Genomic DNA, 16,680 nt, shown 5'->3' with positions numbered 1-16,680 from the left:
TGATCTGCTGCTGGGAGCTGGGGGAGGAAGGGGGCAAGTGCTGAGGGAGCCGGACATGGAAGGTTCAGGATGCAGCAGGACCTTGTCCTGCCACCACCTGCTGTGACTTTGATAAGAGGCTTAGTTCTGGGGGAGACACAACTCATCCACTGAAAGGCTGGCAGAGGCTTTTCTCTTCTGCAGCACTGGAACATTCCACCCAGATTCCAGATTCAAACTCAGCTCAGGGAGAGGCGGCCTGTGACCGAGCTGGGCACCTGGGGCTCGGTGGGAAGGGCAAGGGCCGACCTGAGGATGGGGGTGCTGCAGGAGGGGCCCAGCACTGGAGCTGCGACAGGAGTGGCTGCGTCCAGTACGTGACAGCTCAGCGGGCAGGGCAGGGCAGGGCTGGCTTCTCACCAACCCCGCCTACCCCAGCCCTGCAGGGTGTCCAAGGCATGTAACCAGGGATGCCATGCCGCTGACTCCCCCTCCCCTGGCGGGAAGAGCAACTTGCCTTCTGGAATGGGGATGCGTGCACTGAGAAACGCGGAACAGACATTTATTACCGAGCTATAAATTAGAGGTGGTGGGCAGGGTGCAGGAGGGGCCGGGTGGTCACGTTTTGGGCATCTGCTCCTTCTCTCTCTCCTCCTGGGCTTGGATTCTGAGCTCCTCCTGCAGGCGCTCCCTGGCTCGGACCACCTGGAGGGAGTTAGAAATGGGCAGGGCCCTGAGTGGGGTGGGCCTCTGCCCTTCCCAGTCCTCCCAGCTGCAGGTCCCTGCAGAGCCCTGGGCACGGCTGAGCCAACAGCCTGGGAAACACAAGTGCCTCCCTTACCGGTGCGCAGCATTCGCTGGGGGACAGGCACGCCTTGCTCTTCACCAGCCAGTGGTCCTATTCCCTCAAAGCCATGGCTCCTGGGAGGGCCACCATCAGGGTGACACAGGGCCCAGACAATTTAGCCCAACTGGCTAGGCCCTAGGGAGCTGAGGCGGTGGCAGCCTGGGGGAGAGGGGGGCCCCCTGAGGCTGGGGCACCAGGGACGCCCGGCACAACTGCCTGGCTGCCAAGCTCTGAACAGCCTGGGAACGAAGGACCCCCCCGTGAGAAGAGGGCCTTGGGCTTGATCCCTCCCAGCATCAAAGAGCACTCACCTTGGACTGCAGGTAGAAGGAGCCACCCACGGATTTGTCGTTCACCTTGAATAGGTGTTCGTAGTTCTGCAGGGGAGGGGAGACGGTGAGAGGGTGTGCAGGCTCTGGGTTACAGAGGCAGGGGAAGCTAGGAAATGACAAGGAAGGAAAGCCAAAGGGTTCAGCCCCGCCGCCCACGTGCCCCACTGTGTAACCCAGGAAGCCCATGTGACTGCTGGCGGACAGAGAGGTGGACAAGTGCCCACGGAGGGAAGGGGCTTGTCTACCACCGCCAACTGCTCTGTCCCTGCCACTGTCTGCTTTGGGCCTAAAAACAAATGAGTGACAGCGGCTGCCATAACCTGGGAGTCCAAACACCTGCCCCTTTCCACCAGGCCACATTCACTCTTCCGGACCCTCGCAGCCTGACTCCCCCCAGCCTGCACCTCCATCCTGGTCTGTGGGGCAAGGCCTGTCTCAAAGCCAACCTAGTGGCCTCACCTTCTGGATCTCCTCAGGGCTCAGCTTGGAGACATTGAGAATCTGCTGTGCCTCCTGGAGGCTGAGGCCCGACAGGTTGGAGGCAGCTGCAGACTGGTATCCAGCACGTCCCCGAGCGTCAGCTGCTGCCCGGCTGGCTGTGTGGACACACGGGTGAGTGCTCGGCCCTCAGCAGCCCAGAGGTTCCCCCTGGGCCTTCCAAGTGGGCAGCTCAGCCTGCCAGGTGGCATGGGAGAAGACACACACAGGGACAGGGTGCATCTCTTCTCCAGGAGTGGCTTTTTTTTTTTTGGGTGAGGAGTGGGGGACAGTGAAGTGAGGACAGATTTACTCCACTGGTAGACAGGTACAGGGTCTGGTCCCCAACCTAGACCACAAGATGGCTCTATTCCTCTCCTCTCCCCGGCCCCGTCCTCCCAAGTGCAAAGCAAGATGGGGAACTTTAGGCGACAATGGGAGACAGAGTAAAGCTGCAGGTATGAAGAGGCAGTAATAGCTCAGTTGAGACCTGGCTGCCCACCAGTTACCTAGGTCACCAAAGCAGGTGGCTCAGGTGACCTCTTCTCTTTCAATGACCACAGAATCAGGATCCACTAAACTTTTTCTTAAAGGACCAAAGAATAAATATTTTAGGCTCTGCAGGCCAATTAATATCTGGGTTTGCAACTAGTGACTCTTGAAAGCAGCCAGAGGGTATGGCTGTGTTCCATAAAACTTTATATACAAAAACAGGTGGTCAGGTGAACCAGTTTGCCCATTCCTGCTTCAATGTTCACAGTCAACTGGCTTTCCCTTTCATGAGAATGTCCTGAAGTGCAACAATACCCCCCACCCCCTGGAAACGCCCCAGGCTGCCAGAACTGCAGCATCCTGGCCGGATGGCCCTGGGGGAAAAGGGGGCTCAAGCTTACCTGCAAACTCCTGCCGCAGGGCTCGGGCAAAGGCCCTGCCCACCACCTGCACCCCCATCACAATGATCTGGGCCAGGTATTTGGCCTGTGGGCAAAGCAGGTACCTGGTTAGCAGGTTGCATTCTCCAGAAATGGGACCCTGGAAATGGCTGCTGAGTGGCAGGATTTCTGGAGATCTGAGGTAATGAAGCACAGAGCAGCAGCCGCAGAATTTAATCCAAAGTACCCTGATAAAAAGCTTCTGCCTTGTGTGGCATCAGGGGCTCTTTGGAGAGCTGGCTGGGGCTGGATCTGACCGAGTCCCTAGAAGCAAGGGGAATCCTCCCTTGGCCTTCAGACAGGAGGACAGAGCAGCAAAGACAAAGGGGCTGCCGGGCACAGAGGCTTTGAAAGCAACAGTATGGCCTGGAGCCAGAACCAGGGGCTGGTCCCAGACTGGCCACTGCCACTAACTCACCCCGTGCTTCTGTGCTTCTGAGATCGGAGGTTCCAACCTTTGTTCGACCAGCAGGAAACTCAGGGAGCCTGGAGCCACCCCATTTCTCCCAAAAGACTATTCTTGCTGGTTGCAATCAACACAACAAAAGAGAAAAAGACTCTCCACTTTTAAGGAGCAAAAAGCCCACTATAGGAGGGCATTTAAGACAAAGAACTAACTGGTGAGGGAGCGCCGGACTGGTCACCAGTTCCTTCACTGGTTCAAACACCTGCAGAACTGCTGAGCTCTGCCGAGCACTAGGTACACAGAACAGCACGGCGTCTCAGAGCTCCCGCACACGGACGAGCCCGGCAGGGAGAGCCTCTTCAGCTCACTGCAGGCCGACACTGCTCACGGGCACATGCAGTGGTTTCCCTTTCTCTCCCTTGCACTTGTCTGTAGTTAGATGTCCTATCAGTCAGCAAGTATCAACTGAACCTGGGTGCCAGGCACCGTGCCAGTTAACCCAAAACCTCAAGACACTGAGGCACAGCCGGGTTTAATGACCAGCCAGAGGACACAAGTGGAAGTGGGAGGTGCTCAAGTGGAAGGTGGGCACGAAACCCCGACCTCGGTGCTCTTAGCCATGCCACCCTCAGGCTGCCCATCTCACACAGGATCCTGAAGGGAGGGCAACTCAGCAACCTGACAAGGATCAAGGACTCAACCCAGATGCCAGAGAGGGGCTCCTCAGGTGCCAGTGGGATCCTGACTCCAGAACTGGCTTCGTTTGGCTTCCAGTGAACCTGCCCCATGGGCAGGGTGGGATGCTGGTTCTGGGACATTGGCAGGAATTAATAAGTGTAGGTGGGTTTGGATTTCACAAGTAAGTGGAAATTTCATAAGCCCTGTATTTCACACTAGAAAGCAAAGCTCAGTGAAGACTCTCTCAGAGGATCAAAGGGAGGGGCAGGGCCGCGGCCAGCTGCGGGGCAGGAGACAAGACAAATACTGAGTGCGGGGAGGGAAGCCTCCCAACTTCTCCCTCGGGGCCCACAGCCCCTCCCAAGTGGGACAGGTTCCCAGATGGACAGCCAGTACTGTCTGAGGTACACTGCGGCCGACAGGCCAGTAGGTGACTCAGCCTGCACACCTTTCGGGCCTCGGACCACACCTTCACCCACTGCCACACACCTCAGCGCGAGGCTACTGCTCCGCCCATCGCTGCCCATCGACTGACTGACTTCTCTGCCCAGGGTGGCGGCTGTTGCTCAATAACGAACGTTAGAAACTAAGCGTGTAACTGGGCAGCTCCCCAACCACCCCTGCAGGCTTCACGTCCCAGTGGCATGGTGGCCCCGGCGTTCGTGCTGCCAGAGCCTCACAGCTCCTGTGGTTTCAGGGGCTACAGTGGCTGCCCAAGGGAGCTGCCTGCTTGGTCCACTGACGCTACCAAGGTTTGTGTGGGAGGCATCTCCAGGGCATGGAGGTGCGATGTGTGGTCATACAGGCAAGCTTTGGGATGCCTGTGTGCAAATCCCAGCTGCGTGCCCTGGGCATGCTCTCAGGTCCCCTCAGCCTGTTTCCTCACCTGTAAAACGTGACCAAAAATAGGGCTGTCATAAGGATTCGATGAGATAATGCTTGTCAAGTGCCCTGCACGGAGCCTGTTGATACAGTAGGTGATCAATAAATGTTGGTTTTCATTTATTACCCTTTGTTTCACAAAGCTTGACAATGCTCAGACATTACAGAGTAACAAAGCGTTTCCCAAAAAGGCAACTCATCTGATATGGCCACTGATTCCTCAGGGAAAAGGCTGCAAAAAGCCAGGCTGCATTCCTAGGGAGCTGGGAAGCAGTGTGAAAGAAGAGGGAGAGGGCTGCTTTGCAGCTATAAACCTGGACTTCCGCTTGTCTTCTTGCTAGCTGTATGGTCCTGGGCAAATTACTCAACCTCTCTGAACCTCAGTCTTCTTATCTGGAAAAGGGGGAGAACAATACCTTCCTTATAGGAGGGCTGCAAGGTTCTGAAGGGACAACCCACATAAAACCCAGTGGACAGTCAGTGGCAGGTCCAGAGCAGCCTAACAGCTACCCTGCTTCTGGACCAGACCCTGCTTGGTGCTCAGTGGTGTAGAGGCCAGGCATACCCAAGCTTCTCATCCACGTGTTCAGTACCCAGTGCCAGCTGTGGGTCAGGGGTGCTCAGAGTTCTGCCAGCTACAAGAGGTGGTGAAGACAGGGGCGCCTGGGTGGGTCAGTCGGTTAGGCGTCAGACTTCAGCTCAGGTCATGATCTCACGGTTCGTGGGTTCGAGCCCCGCGTCAGGCTCTGTGCTGACAGCCAGCTCAGAGCCTGGAGCCTGCTTCAGATTCTGTATCCCCCTCTCTCTCTAACCCTCCCCTGCTCACGCTGTCTTTCTCAGAAATAAATAAAACATTAAAAAAAAAAAAAAAAAAGAGGTGGCGAAGATAGCCATGGCTGAGGCCCCTCCTAGAAAGTCCTAAAACATCCCACAGTCCACTGACTGACACTTGACCTGAAGGCTCTGTCAAGAACAATTAGCTGACATGGCATCCAACTCAGGCCAAACTGCCGGTTAAGCAGAGGTCAGAGCCACAGGTCGCCAAGCCTGGGACCCACTGTGGGTTACACATACGTTTTCTCATCTGAGGAACACAGCCTAGTGAAGGTCGTCCAAAGCTCTGCAGCTGGGGCAAAAGGCCACAGGAAAGCACCAGGGGACACCAGGGAATGTGGCTTATCTCATGTTAAGTGCATCAAGAAGGGAATTAGCTTTCAGATAGACCGATGTGCAATCTTCCCTTCAAAGCCCAGTCTTAGGCTCTTGGGCTTGTGGGCGCAGACTATCACAGACTCATCCCTTTCTCAAGGACAGGAAGGGGGCTTTGTTCACCCAGAGTCTCTACAAACAGCTGCTGGCATCACAACCAAGCAGGAGGGCAGGCAGGACCATGGTATGCCTGGGGCGCCCGCCTATGGCTGACACAGCAGCCCGTTGGTATTTGAATGAGTGTGATGCAGGTCACCATCACAATAACGCTATGCCCCTAGACGAGATTGCCAAATGCTTACCACTCCCTCTGCTGGAGGGCCTCAGCCATCCCCCAAGACACACATAATTCTCCCATTGCCACTGCCTGCAAACTCAGCCCACTTTTCAGCCAGGCATTCTTAGCTATGTCAGGCTACAAACGACTTCTCTGGTTTTCTCTCACCTCTCTCCGCACCTACTTTAGATCAAGCGCTCTGACTTCTTTACTCCAATGTCTGCAGCTCTGCATTCACATACCATACAAATCACTCTTGTCAAGTATTTAGTGTTTTTAGTGTATCCACGCAGTTCTAGAAATACACTAAAAAGCATGGACTACTACTAGTTTCAGATCATTTTCCTCTGTAATGATAGCCATTAACCTGGAATATCCTATTACTCTGATTCTCTGTCAAAACCCAACATCCTTCAAAACTTAACACGTACTAGGGCGCCTGGGTGGCTCAGTTGGTTAAGCGTCTGGCTCTTGACTCTGATTCAGGCCATGATCTCACAGTTTGTGAGGTTGAGCCCCCGTGTTGGGCTTTGTGCTGGTAGTGCAGAGCCTGCTTGAGATTCTCTCTCTACCCCTCTCTCTCTGCCTCTTCCCCACTCTTATGCTCTGTCTCTTACCTCTCTCAAAATAAATTAACAACAACAACAACAACAACAACTAAACACGTTACCCCCATCCCCCAAGTGAAACCTTCCCAGGGCTCCTACCATTTCTATCTTCCCACAGCACTATCACTTCCTACTAATATGCTGTCCTTCACTGATTCCTCCTTTAAATACAAACTCCTCCAGAGCAACCTTTTATCTTGGCTCTTGAGGGTGGCTCAGGGTTACACGCACAAATGAGAAGAAGGATCCAGTTCAATGGTTCGTTGTAGGTTCTCAAAAAACAGTAGTAACCGGGCTCAAAACCAGACACCGTTGCATGAATGACTCTGGAGAAATCAAACTCAGAAACTCAGTTTCCTTATCTGTGAAGTGGGGACAGCGACAGTACGGACTTCATAAGCATTACCCGAGAGAATCCACATAAAGCCTCAGTTCAGGGCCTGGCACTTGCAAGCTGCTACCTTATCCTTAATATTAAGAAATGGTTCCGCAAACTGACTGCCTCAATCACTTAGGGAACTGACAGAACCTCCGAGGACAGCTCAGGACAATGCATTTTTACAGGGTCCTCAGGTGCAACTGTCGCAGCCAGTGCAGCCCAGGTCTGTGGATTGGGTCCAAGTGCCAGGGATATCGCAAAAACGCTCAGTTTTCGGTGTCGAGGGGCCGGTTCAAGACCTAGCTCTACCACTTCCTTGGCAAAGTCTCAGAGACCGTTGGGTCGGGCTTGAAAGCGGGACAATAATAGGGCGACACCACCAACTGGCTGCGGGGCAAAGCAGGGCTCCCGGGTCGGCCCTAGCCTCCCGCTGGGGCTGTGCGCACATGGATTAGAACACACGGCGACCGCAACTGCTGGGCACTTTCCGGCCGGCCAGGCCCGCTCTGCCTTCCGGACAAGCGGCTCTCCGTGAGCCGGAGGCCGCCAGCGCCCGCCGCGATCTTCCCGGTGCGACGCCCCCCGTCCCCTGTTCCTCGTCCGGCACGTGGGTCGCGCGGCACCCGCAGCCTGGTCGGGGGTCGCCGCCCCTGATCCGGCCCCGAAACGGCCTCCCCTCCCCCGGGCAGCGCCCAACTCGGGCCTCACCATGGCGGCAGCTACGCCTCGGGGTCGCTGGCTCCTGCTTCCTGGCCCCTGCTTCCTGGCCCCACGGCCCCCAGCTCAAGGGCGGCCGGGGGGGTCAGAGGTCAAGGGAGAGAGCGCGTGCGTGACGCCGCACTAGGCATGCGCACAGTTCCCTCCAGCAGGCGCGTGCCGTGACGTAATACGTGGGCGGAGCCAGAGGCGGAGTCGGCCCCGGGCTCCGGCTCAGAAGCCAACAGGGGACCGACGATGGGCCGGCGACTGGCGGGTGATGGGCCGGCGACTGGCGGGTGATGGGCCGGCGACTGGCGGGTGATGGGCGGGCCCAGGACTCTCCCGGGTCCTCACCCGGGCTCTCGCGCTCACAGTGCAGCGCTAGATGCTACAGAATAAATACATCTGTCAAGAGCGGAGCAATTTCTTCCCTTGATTTTGCCAAAATATTTGTTACTAAAAGGTATGCAATAAACATATAACACCCCACTAACATAAGGAGTAGGATGCCAAAGTCTCACAAATATATAAGAAACCAGGGAACTTCAAAATAGGTTTCGTGCTAGGGTCCCTCTAGCCTGGGAAGGACCCCTCGCTGCCCCCTCCTTCAAGTTCCTGCTCAAATGTCACCTCAGCGAGACCCACCCCGACCCCCGCCAACGCTGAACCTCGTCCTGCACTGTTTTACAGTAACGGCTTTATCGAGATAAAATTCACACCATCCAATTCACCATTTTAAAGTGCACAATTCAGGGCTTTTTAGTATAGTCACTGAGTTGTGCAACCATACCACAAGAACACCACAACATTTTCGTCAACCCCTCAAAAAAGTCCCTGCATTCACAACCGCTGCCCCTCCCCCACCCCTCTGCGCTCGGCCACCACTAATCCTTGTTCTGTCCCCATGGAGTTGCCTGTTCTGAACATCTCATGGAAATAGAAGCCTACAATATGTGGCTTTTTGTGTTTGGCTTAAACTTCCATTCTTTGTCCCCTCCATTTTTTCCCCCCAAAGTTCTTACTTAATCATCTTAATTTTTTTTTTTAAATTTTTGAGAGAAAGAGAGAGACACACGCAGATTGTGAATGGGGGAGGGGCAGAGAGAGAGACACACTGAATCGGAAGCAGGCTCTGAGCTAGCAGCACAGAGCCGGACTTGGGGCTTGAACTCCGCAGCCGCGAGATCATCACCTGAGCTGAAGTCAGCTGGTTAGCCGACTGAGCCACCTAGGCATAATTCATGTACTTTATGCTTATTGTTTATAACCTGTTCCCTCCAACTAGAATGTGGATTCCTGGTGGGCAGGACTTTTCTCTTTTCTCCACTCTTGAACTTCAGCACCTGGAAGGATGCTGGCACATGGAAGGAACTCAACACACGTTTGTTCAATGAACCTGATGCCTTGTGCTATGTTCCGGACCACTGCCCTTTCCTTTCTTCCAACCTCCAAATTCTTTCTTCCCTGAGAGCTGTGGCTGCTTGTCTTCTGTCTGAAACGTTCTCAGGGCTCTATGGCTCAGTGACCTTCAGGTCTCAACTCTCAGCTTAAAGGTCTCCTCTCAGACTCTGAACACCCTGCTTCCTCTCTATCTCTGCTGCTCCGTTTCACATAATTTGTCTTCTTTCTTTCTTTATTTTTTTATTAAGTAATCTCTATGCCCAACTTGGAGCTTGAACTCACAACCCCACGGTCAAGAGTCACACACTCCACCAGCTGCACCAGCCAGGTGCTCCTACTTTGTCTTCTTTACAGCTCTCTTCACAGTTTGCTTACTTGCACAGTCTGGCTCCCTGCACAGGAAGACAATAACAAGGGCCTTGAGAGGCCTTGTCACTCCTGTCCGTTACCGTATCTACCATTCAGACTGTTGTTGGGTATCTACGTGTTGGATGAATGAACTAACTCCTAGCACCTGAAAAGGCATGAGAAGCAAAGTGAGGCCTGAAACAAGGGGGAACCCAGGGTCCAACTGCCCTCACCCAAACTCCTGCCCCCTCCACTCAGTCAGCCAAGAGACCACAGCGGCACAAGAGGCGGCCAGCTTAGAAAACTTTAATTGCGAAAACATCCAGGGTATATGCAGGCCAGTCCTTGAGGGGCTCACACCCCCCTTAACTGGGCCATCAGCTATGTGATGCCCCCCTTTCTCCCGGTTTCAAACCTGGGGAGGAGGGCAACCGGTCCCTGGCCCCTGAGGCTGGTGCTGCTCCATACGGCCTGACAGGGGGCCAGCCCCCAAGGCCCTTACCTGGATCTGGGCAGCAGGCAAGGTGGGATATGGCACGTGATCAGTGAAGGTGCTGGGCAAAGCCAGCCAAGGTTGGGACCAGCCCAAGGACATGCTCCTGACCCCTCCCCGCTCCCTGCCCACCGTGCTCCCGTGCCCCTGGCTCCACATGCGAGCAGGCAGCTGAGGAGAAGCAGCCAGTCCCAGAAAAAGCAGAGGTGAGGACAATCCATGGGAGTTGCAGTGGGACCCAGAGGCCTTGGAAGTGCCCAAGGCCCCAAGGAGGCCAGGGCTTTTGGGACAAGGTGTGCCAGGGCCACGAGGCATCTTCCAGTTTGAGGGGGAGACCTGAGGTGTGTAGCGGGCACCACGTCAGGGGTTCCGGGAGGTGGCGGCGGCAGGTGAGCCCGGAGGTGGCTGGTGGGCAGTCTAGTCCTGGGGAGGTAAACCAAGTGGGAGGGAGTTGAGAGGTCTGGGGAAGGAGGGTGTCGCAGGCTGCAGGGTGAGGGAGGGACGGAGGGGATGCCAGGGCCCTCTCATCCACTCACCCACTCGTCCTCGTCCACACCTTCGAAGGAGTCCTGAGGGAGCGGGTCCTCCCGGTTCCCCAGCTTTGCCACCATGGCGTTGAGCAGCTAGGAGAGTGGACAGGAGAAGAGGTGGGAAGGGAACAGAATAGGGCTGCTAAGCCCGGGAACACAGGCCCTCACAGTTTGAACTATATCAAGGTTGCGCAAAGAGCCATTTTCATCAGAGCCCTGACAAAGGGGATGGTTTTCACAGAAAAAGACACTTCAGCTGAGATTAGGGAGCCAGAGGCAGACTGTGTGCCACGCAGCGCTGGAGTCTGCACACTGCCTCAGACACTCAGACGTGCACCAGGGCCCCAAATGCACTTGGGTCCCAAACCCCTGGCTCTGTTTGGGTTGGGCCAGGCCAGAGGGGGGCCTCTTGAGTCCTGTGGCCCATGGGTCCGCTTCAGGGCTCTGGAAGGTCTCCCCCATCAAGCTGCCCAGCCAAGAGAAGTGTGTGACCCTGGCTCCTGTTCCGGCCTGGGTCGGACAGAGGACTGAGGGCAATCATCAGGTATGGCCAGGACTCGGTGTGTGCCATACCGGTCAGCCCCCTCCCACACCTACCTCTTCCTTCTTTTGTTCGTCTGACTTCTCTTCCAGGTAGAGTGCTGAGGACGGGGCCCGACGAGCAGGGGCTTCACGGGGCGCCTGGCTCACTGGGGTAGGGCAGGGACAAGCATCAGACATCAGAGAACCCCCCTCGGTGAGGACTCCTTGCCCAACCCTTTGGTACCCTTCCCTAGGGAATCCCGTGGCAGAGACCCCAGAAGGGGCAATAACAGCTACCCCATCCTCTGTTCCCAAGGCTGCTGTGGACACCATGGAGCGTGTGTGTGCACACACATGTGCATGCACATCAGGGGTGGGAACTGTGATGGAAATACAAACCCTGGGTCTTGCCCTCGAAAGGGTCAGAGTATGAGCCTGGAAACACAAGCACCCTATCCTTGGGATGGCCAGAGGTTTCTGTGTGCCAGCAGGATCAGGGGGATCTTGGACTTGACCTTTTAACCCCTTCTCCAACCCCACACCTCACTTCCCTGCTTTCTACTCAGCACCCCCAGCTGCTCATCGTACCTGGGGTCATGCCCGGGGGCTGCAGGCTGATCAGCCGGGGCTGCCCATTAGCACCTCCCAGCCAGGCCTCCACACTGAGCACTGGCTCCCAGCTCACGGCTGTGTCTGGGAACACATCATCCTGGAAGAACTCTTTCTGTAGGAAGGACAAAGGGGCTAGACTGGGGCACCTGCCAGAGGCCCAAGGGGTATCAGCACCCCGTGGGAAAGGAGGTAAGGAGAGACCCGGGGCCTGCTCTGGCGTTTCTGCCAGTTTCAGAATTGCAGCAGAGTAAGGGAACAGGTACCCCAAAGAGCAGTGAGTGGGACAGTTTGGTGACGGGGGTAGTTAGGCCCCAAAGCCCCTTTTATAGGGGCTGTGAAGGGGGACTAGATGTCGGGGTGTTGGGCCCCCAACCTCACCCTGACTCGGGGCAGACGGAAGGCAACAGGCTCCAGGGAGGTCTGGCGAAGCCGCAGGCATCGGGCAAACTCTACTTCTTGGATGTCACACTCTGTCTTGGGCAGGAGGATGAAACCCTGGAGGAGCAGGGGGATCTGAGTGCCAGCACCCCTACTTAGGACCACCAGAACCAAGGCCCATCCTTGAATGGAATGTGCTGGCAGAGGCTTAGCAACTAGCTCTCTGGAGGGGCACCTGGCTCAGTCAGTAAGTGTCCCAACTCTTGATCTTGGCTCAGGTCATGATCTCACAGTTCATGGGTTTGAGCCCCTGCATCAGGCTCTGAGCAGACAGTGTGGAGCCTGCTTGCGATCCTCTCTCTCTGCCCCTCCACCACTCACACATTCTCTTTCTCCTTCAAAATACATTTTAAAAATCTTTAACAACTAGCTCTCTGGAGGAAAAATGCCCTGATTTATAGCTTTGAGAAGCCTACTTCTATGGTGTAAAAACCCACCATGGTGATTTCTGTCAGCGTAACTTGTCCAATGCAGAGTTGGGAAGACATGTGTGATAGCATCGTATGGTATAGCCACTGACAAGAGCCCACAGGTGTAAGTACCGTTGACAGCACAAAAAATACCATAAACTCAGGCAAAACAATTAAGAAGTGATACACTCAATTTCCACTGTCTTGGTTTTCAATATAATTTACTTGTAGGTTCATATAACTTAAGATTTTATAGTTTAATGTTTAATAATGGTGTTTAACAACTAGCTCCCGAGAGCTGCCGGGCACACCCTGGCCCAGTGACCTGCTGACCCCACAGGCCCCTGCACTTCCGCATGTGGCCAGGAGAGGGCGGGGGAGCCCTGTGTCGCACAGACCAGGAGGCCCAGGGAGTGCGCCCAGGCTCACCTTGTGGGGGTCAGACGATGTGAAGCTGTTGCACTCCAGGAAGAAAGGAGCCTCTGGGAGCAGCTCGTACAGGAACACACGGGTGTCGCCCTGGGTGGGTGGCAAGAGTGAGGCGGCCAGCTAGAGCTCCTCCCCACCTTCCCCTGCCACCACCCCCACCTGTGCACTCCAACCCACCTTGCCCGTGAGTAGCACCAGGCTGGTGTCCGGGTCATAGCTGGGAAGCAGGGTCGAGGGAGCCACATCCAGCCCCAGCACTGCCAGAGGGCCACCGGCCACCGCCTTGGCAGGGTACAGGAGTAGCTGGCGCTCACTTCGGCTGCAAGGGAGACCCGGGGAGCAGAAGCAGGTCCTCAGAGCTGCAGGGACCGGAGTCAGGCAAGGACTCTAGCAAGGACCCTGATCTTGCCAGGCTTCGGGGCCTGAGGAGTGCCTCTTTCCCTTTTCTTTCCTGATCCAGTTAGAACTACGACCTGGTCTCCTGCAACAGTGGCCTAACGTGCTGGCCCCACCCCTACGAATGCTCCCTCTGCTGCTCTCTGACCCTCCACGAGCACGGGCCTCATGGCCTCTGTGGCCTGTTGTCTGTACTTCTCTCCCCACGTTCTGCCTCTCACCCTATGCTTCAGCCGTGCTGGTCAGCTTCCTGGCCGTTCCTCCCACACTTGAATGTCCTCTCCTCTGGGTTTCTGGTTACTAGCTCCTTTGTGACTCACTTCAGATGACATCTACCTTAGGAGGCCCTCCCTGATCCCTCCTCCAATGTGCCAAATACTCATTCCTTGGGCCTCCCCAGTAGGCTTGGCTGTTTCATGCTCTTCACCTCGTCGTGACCAGGCATGGGCTCCAGGCAGGAGGCTGTGGCTCTCATTCCTCTGGGTTCCCAGTTGACTCACTGTTCCTCCCCTCCCTCCGTCCCTCCCATCCATCCACCAACCTACCCACCAACCCCCCCATTCACCCATCCATGCATCCAGTAAGTGAGAAGCAGGGACAGCTTCTGATGCCTAACAGGTGTATGTGTGTTTGGGGGAAAAAGGACACAATTAGCGGCTTAAGTCTGGGTGCGGGGATGGTATTCCTGAGTCCTCACCTGTCAAAACCAGATACCAGCAGACAGTGACCATCACACACCCAGACAACACGGGCTCCGCGGGGCCCCTCAGGCCCTGGGCCTTCCTGTTGGGATACAGCACATGAAGCCCAGCAGGGGACCCTCAGTCAGGTGTAAAGGCTGCCCCCATTGCCTCTTGCTCACCTGCAGGGGCTCAGGGCCAGCCCGGGGAGCATAGACCCGCAAGTGCCCATCCTTGCAGACAGTGGCCAGATGCTGTCCGTCGGGACTCCAGGCCAAGCCAAAGATCTGGAGGCAGGTGTGGACGGATGTGAGAGGCAGCCTCTGAGACTGTGGCTGGGCGCCTGCCCCCACAGATGTCCTACCTGGTCCCGGTGCCCCTGCAGCCTCAGCCGCTCAGCTCTGGCCTTAAGGTCCCAGATCCGAATGGTCAGGTCATAGGAAGAGGAGGCCAGTATGTCGGCTGCCAGTGGGTGGAAGCGCAGAGAGTATATCTTCTCTGTGTGGCCTGGGGGTTAGGCATGAGGTGACGTTGAGCCCTCAGGAGCCACTGCCTGTGTCCCAGCCCCCACCCTGGGCCCACCTGACCTGTGAGCACGGCCTCAGGTGTCGTGAGCACCTCCTCCAGGCCCTCTGGGGGCACCCGCCACAGTCGGATCCTGGCATCCTCCCCACCTGAAGAGAGTGCTGGCTCATCACCGCTGTGCCCAAGACCTCTGGGCTTCCCCTACCCTCACGTGCACCCCTGGACCCTCCCGTGAGTCTAGCGCTGAGCATCCTTACCCACAGCAAGGTGGTAGGGGTCAAAGGGGTCCCAAGCCAGATCAGTCACAGCTGCCCCATTCTGCAGTGTGGGCAGTGCTTTGTCGGGCAGGCGGCCAGGCTTCCGCAGCTGTGGGAGGTGACCCCACCCATAGGTCCATCAGTAACAGGCAGGAGGGCTTGGTCCCCAGGGTCTGCAGGGCAAGCAGCACTCCTGGCCCCCCCCACCCTCTGCAGCTGATGCCCCCCCAAGCTCTCTGCTTCAGCCACCTTGTGCTCTGAGTCCCAAGTGCCAACTGTGACATCCCAGAAAGTGAGGGGGACAGCGTGGAGTGGTGGAAAGAGCTCAGGCTTGGGGCTCAGGCAGTCTGGGTTTGAATCCCAGCTCCACCACTTACACAGCTGTGTGACCCGATAGGTCACTAGGCCTCTCTGTGCCTCACTGCTTTCATCCATCTGTAAAATGGGGATAAGAGTGGTATCCCCGCAGGACAGCCGGGAAGATAAAAGGGGATGCTGGCAGGTGCCTGGCACATAGTTTGTGCTCAGAGAGCGTGAGCTAGTGTGGGTACCCAATGCCCTGGACTTCCTGCAGGTCCCTGGGGGGGCATCAGGTAGGTGGGGTCCCTCACCTCGAGCACAGCCACCTGCCCGCCACTGCTGAGCAAGGGCACAGCCACACGTAGCCGGTTGGCACAGAATCCATCGCTCTCGCCAGGCGTGGTGAGATTGAGCCCCTTAAGGTTGGTGATATGGCTGTCTCGGTGCAGGACGGTGCCCTGAGCATGGCGGAACTTGGAACTGGGGCCTGGCAGGCGGCAGGGATGGAGCCACATGAGGAGGCCCTGGCCGCTGGCCTGCCTGCTCACCTCGCTGCAGGATGGTGCACAGCCTGGTCCAGGCTGCCCTCTTACTGGGGCCCCCTTCATCCCCCAAGGACAGGCGACGCCGGCAGGCGGGGAGAGGATGCAGACAGGGCCACTTAGCTCCTGCCCTGAGGGACTTACCCAGCACGCTCTGCAGGGATCTCTGGCTGGGGCTAGTGCCGATACCACTGGTGCTAGAGAGCGAGGGCCCCAGGCTGGAGGGTGTGGAGGGGGAGGTCAGCGAGCTGAGAGGGGAGGAGAAGCCCTCCTGGGGGAGAAGCACCCTAGGTCAGCCAGCAGGCCCCCCAGGTTTGTTGGCCAGAGAGAGAGGGGGCCCCTCCTCCCGGACGATGGGACATTCAGGCAAGCTCAGCTTCAGACGGTGGGGACAGTGGGTGGCAGCTGCCAGCTCCTAGCTTTGTAGAACAGGCAGGCCCCGTATGGTTAAGATCTGCCAGGATTTCAAGAGAAACCAGAAACCTAGATTTTTCTGTGAAAGTCTTGCTCAATTTAGAGAACAGCGCCAAGTTCTTTATTCGTGCTTCACGTGTTTCTGTCTCCGTTATGCTTGACGACGACTACAAAAGGCTCGGAGACCCTCAGCCAGGCGAACACACTTGGCAGCTTTGACTCAGGGCCCCAGGATGGTGGCAGAATGGGGAGGACGGGCGGACCGCCCTGGCACTCACGCTGGGGTCCGCATCACCTGCAGGTGTGTCTGTAGGCTGGGCCTGGTCGGGGGAGGGCTCCATAGGGGGCACCAGACAGGAAGTGAAGCTGAGGTGGGGCCGCCGAGCTGGGTGGAGGCTAATCTTCTGCACCTGAGGGAAGAGGTAGTAGTGTCTGAGGCAGGGAGTGGGGACAAGGGGGGACACAGGGCAGCTGGACTGTGGGGCCATTCATGGGGCAGGTGGAGCTGGGAGTGGCCAGCCAGGCTGGGGGGGCAGGGGTCGGGGCCCTTACCTGCTGGTTGCTCCCCACCCACCAGGCATGGGCGTTGGAGGCAGGGATGCAGCCGGCGGTGTCCGGGAACAGGTCCTCATGGAACTCCACAGCCTGTTGGCAGGTGGGTATGCACGTGGCCAGTGA

The 16,680-nt window shown here is 56.8% G+C and overlaps 2 protein-coding genes across 4 annotated transcripts in view; both read right to left on the bottom strand.

The window, feature by feature from the left end:
• Window positions 1–517: 517 nt before the first annotated feature.
• On the bottom strand, window positions 518–7,839 carry PAM16 (presequence translocase associated motor 16). Of its 2 annotated transcripts, XM_039239271.1 has the most exons (6): window positions 7,715–7,839; window positions 4,538–4,613; window positions 2,529–2,613; window positions 1,618–1,754; window positions 1,138–1,203; window positions 518–684 (listed from the first exon to the last, which is right to left on the bottom strand). In XM_039239271.1, the coding sequence occupies exons 3-6, from the start codon at window positions 2,584–2,586 to the stop codon at window positions 598–600; spliced, it is 348 nt and encodes a 115-aa protein (XP_039095202.1). In that variant the 5' UTR covers window positions 2,587–2,613; window positions 4,538–4,613; window positions 7,715–7,839; the 3' UTR covers window positions 518–597. The 2 variants fall into 2 exon arrangements, with proteins under 2 accessions (XP_039095202.1, XP_039095201.1); XM_039239270.1 differs by lacking the exon at window positions 4,538–4,613 and having other exon boundaries at window positions 7,715–7,838.
• A 1,904-nt stretch (window positions 7,840–9,743) lies between these two features.
• Window positions 9,744–16,680, bottom strand: part of LOC120236457 (coronin-7) — a 56,781-nt gene continuing 49,844 nt past the window's right edge. For both annotated transcript variants that reach the window (XM_039239266.1, XM_039239267.1), the window contains 16 exons: window positions 16,555–16,647; window positions 16,281–16,412; window positions 15,733–15,859; window positions 15,358–15,533; window positions 14,747–14,855; window positions 14,552–14,638; window positions 14,329–14,471; window positions 14,147–14,251; window positions 13,982–14,067; window positions 13,066–13,207; window positions 12,889–12,978; window positions 11,990–12,106; window positions 11,588–11,723; window positions 11,075–11,166; window positions 10,484–10,570; window positions 9,744–10,370 (listed from right to left, as the gene is read on the bottom strand). In XM_039239266.1, coding sequence (XP_039095197.1) covers window positions 10,365–10,370; window positions 10,484–10,570; window positions 11,075–11,166; window positions 11,588–11,723; window positions 11,990–12,106; window positions 12,889–12,978; window positions 13,066–13,207; window positions 13,982–14,067; window positions 14,147–14,251; window positions 14,329–14,471; window positions 14,552–14,638; window positions 14,747–14,855; window positions 15,358–15,533; window positions 15,733–15,859; window positions 16,281–16,412; window positions 16,555–16,647 — 1,728 coding nt within the window. In that variant the 3' untranslated portion in view covers window positions 9,744–10,364. The remainder of the gene's footprint in view (window positions 10,371–10,483; window positions 10,571–11,074; window positions 11,167–11,587; window positions 11,724–11,989; window positions 12,107–12,888; window positions 12,979–13,065; window positions 13,208–13,981; window positions 14,068–14,146; window positions 14,252–14,328; window positions 14,472–14,551; window positions 14,639–14,746; window positions 14,856–15,357; window positions 15,534–15,732; window positions 15,860–16,280; window positions 16,413–16,554; window positions 16,648–16,680) is intronic.

This window comes from Hyaena hyaena, unplaced genomic scaffold, assembly GCF_003009895.1.
Source record: "Hyaena hyaena isolate Hyena2069 unplaced genomic scaffold, ASM300989v1 scaffold_155, whole genome shotgun sequence".
NCBI lineage: Eukaryota > Metazoa > Chordata > Mammalia > Carnivora > Hyaenidae > Hyaena > Hyaena hyaena.
The sequence above is the reverse complement of the archived record's forward strand: the minus strand, read 5'-3'. Positions and strand labels throughout refer to the sequence as shown.

Excerpts from the sequence above, each read along its gene's own strand:
- PAM16 (XM_039239270.1), bottom strand. Across the intron at positions 1,204-1,617 it reads GCCCTGAGGAGATCCAGAAG|AACTACGAACACCTATTCAA; the intron begins GTGAGGCCACTA and ends CCTCCCCTGCAG. Across the intron at positions 685-1,137 it reads CCTTCTACCTGCAGTCCAAG|GTGGTCCGAGCCAGGGAGCG; the intron begins GTGAGTGCTCTT and ends AACTCCCTCCAG.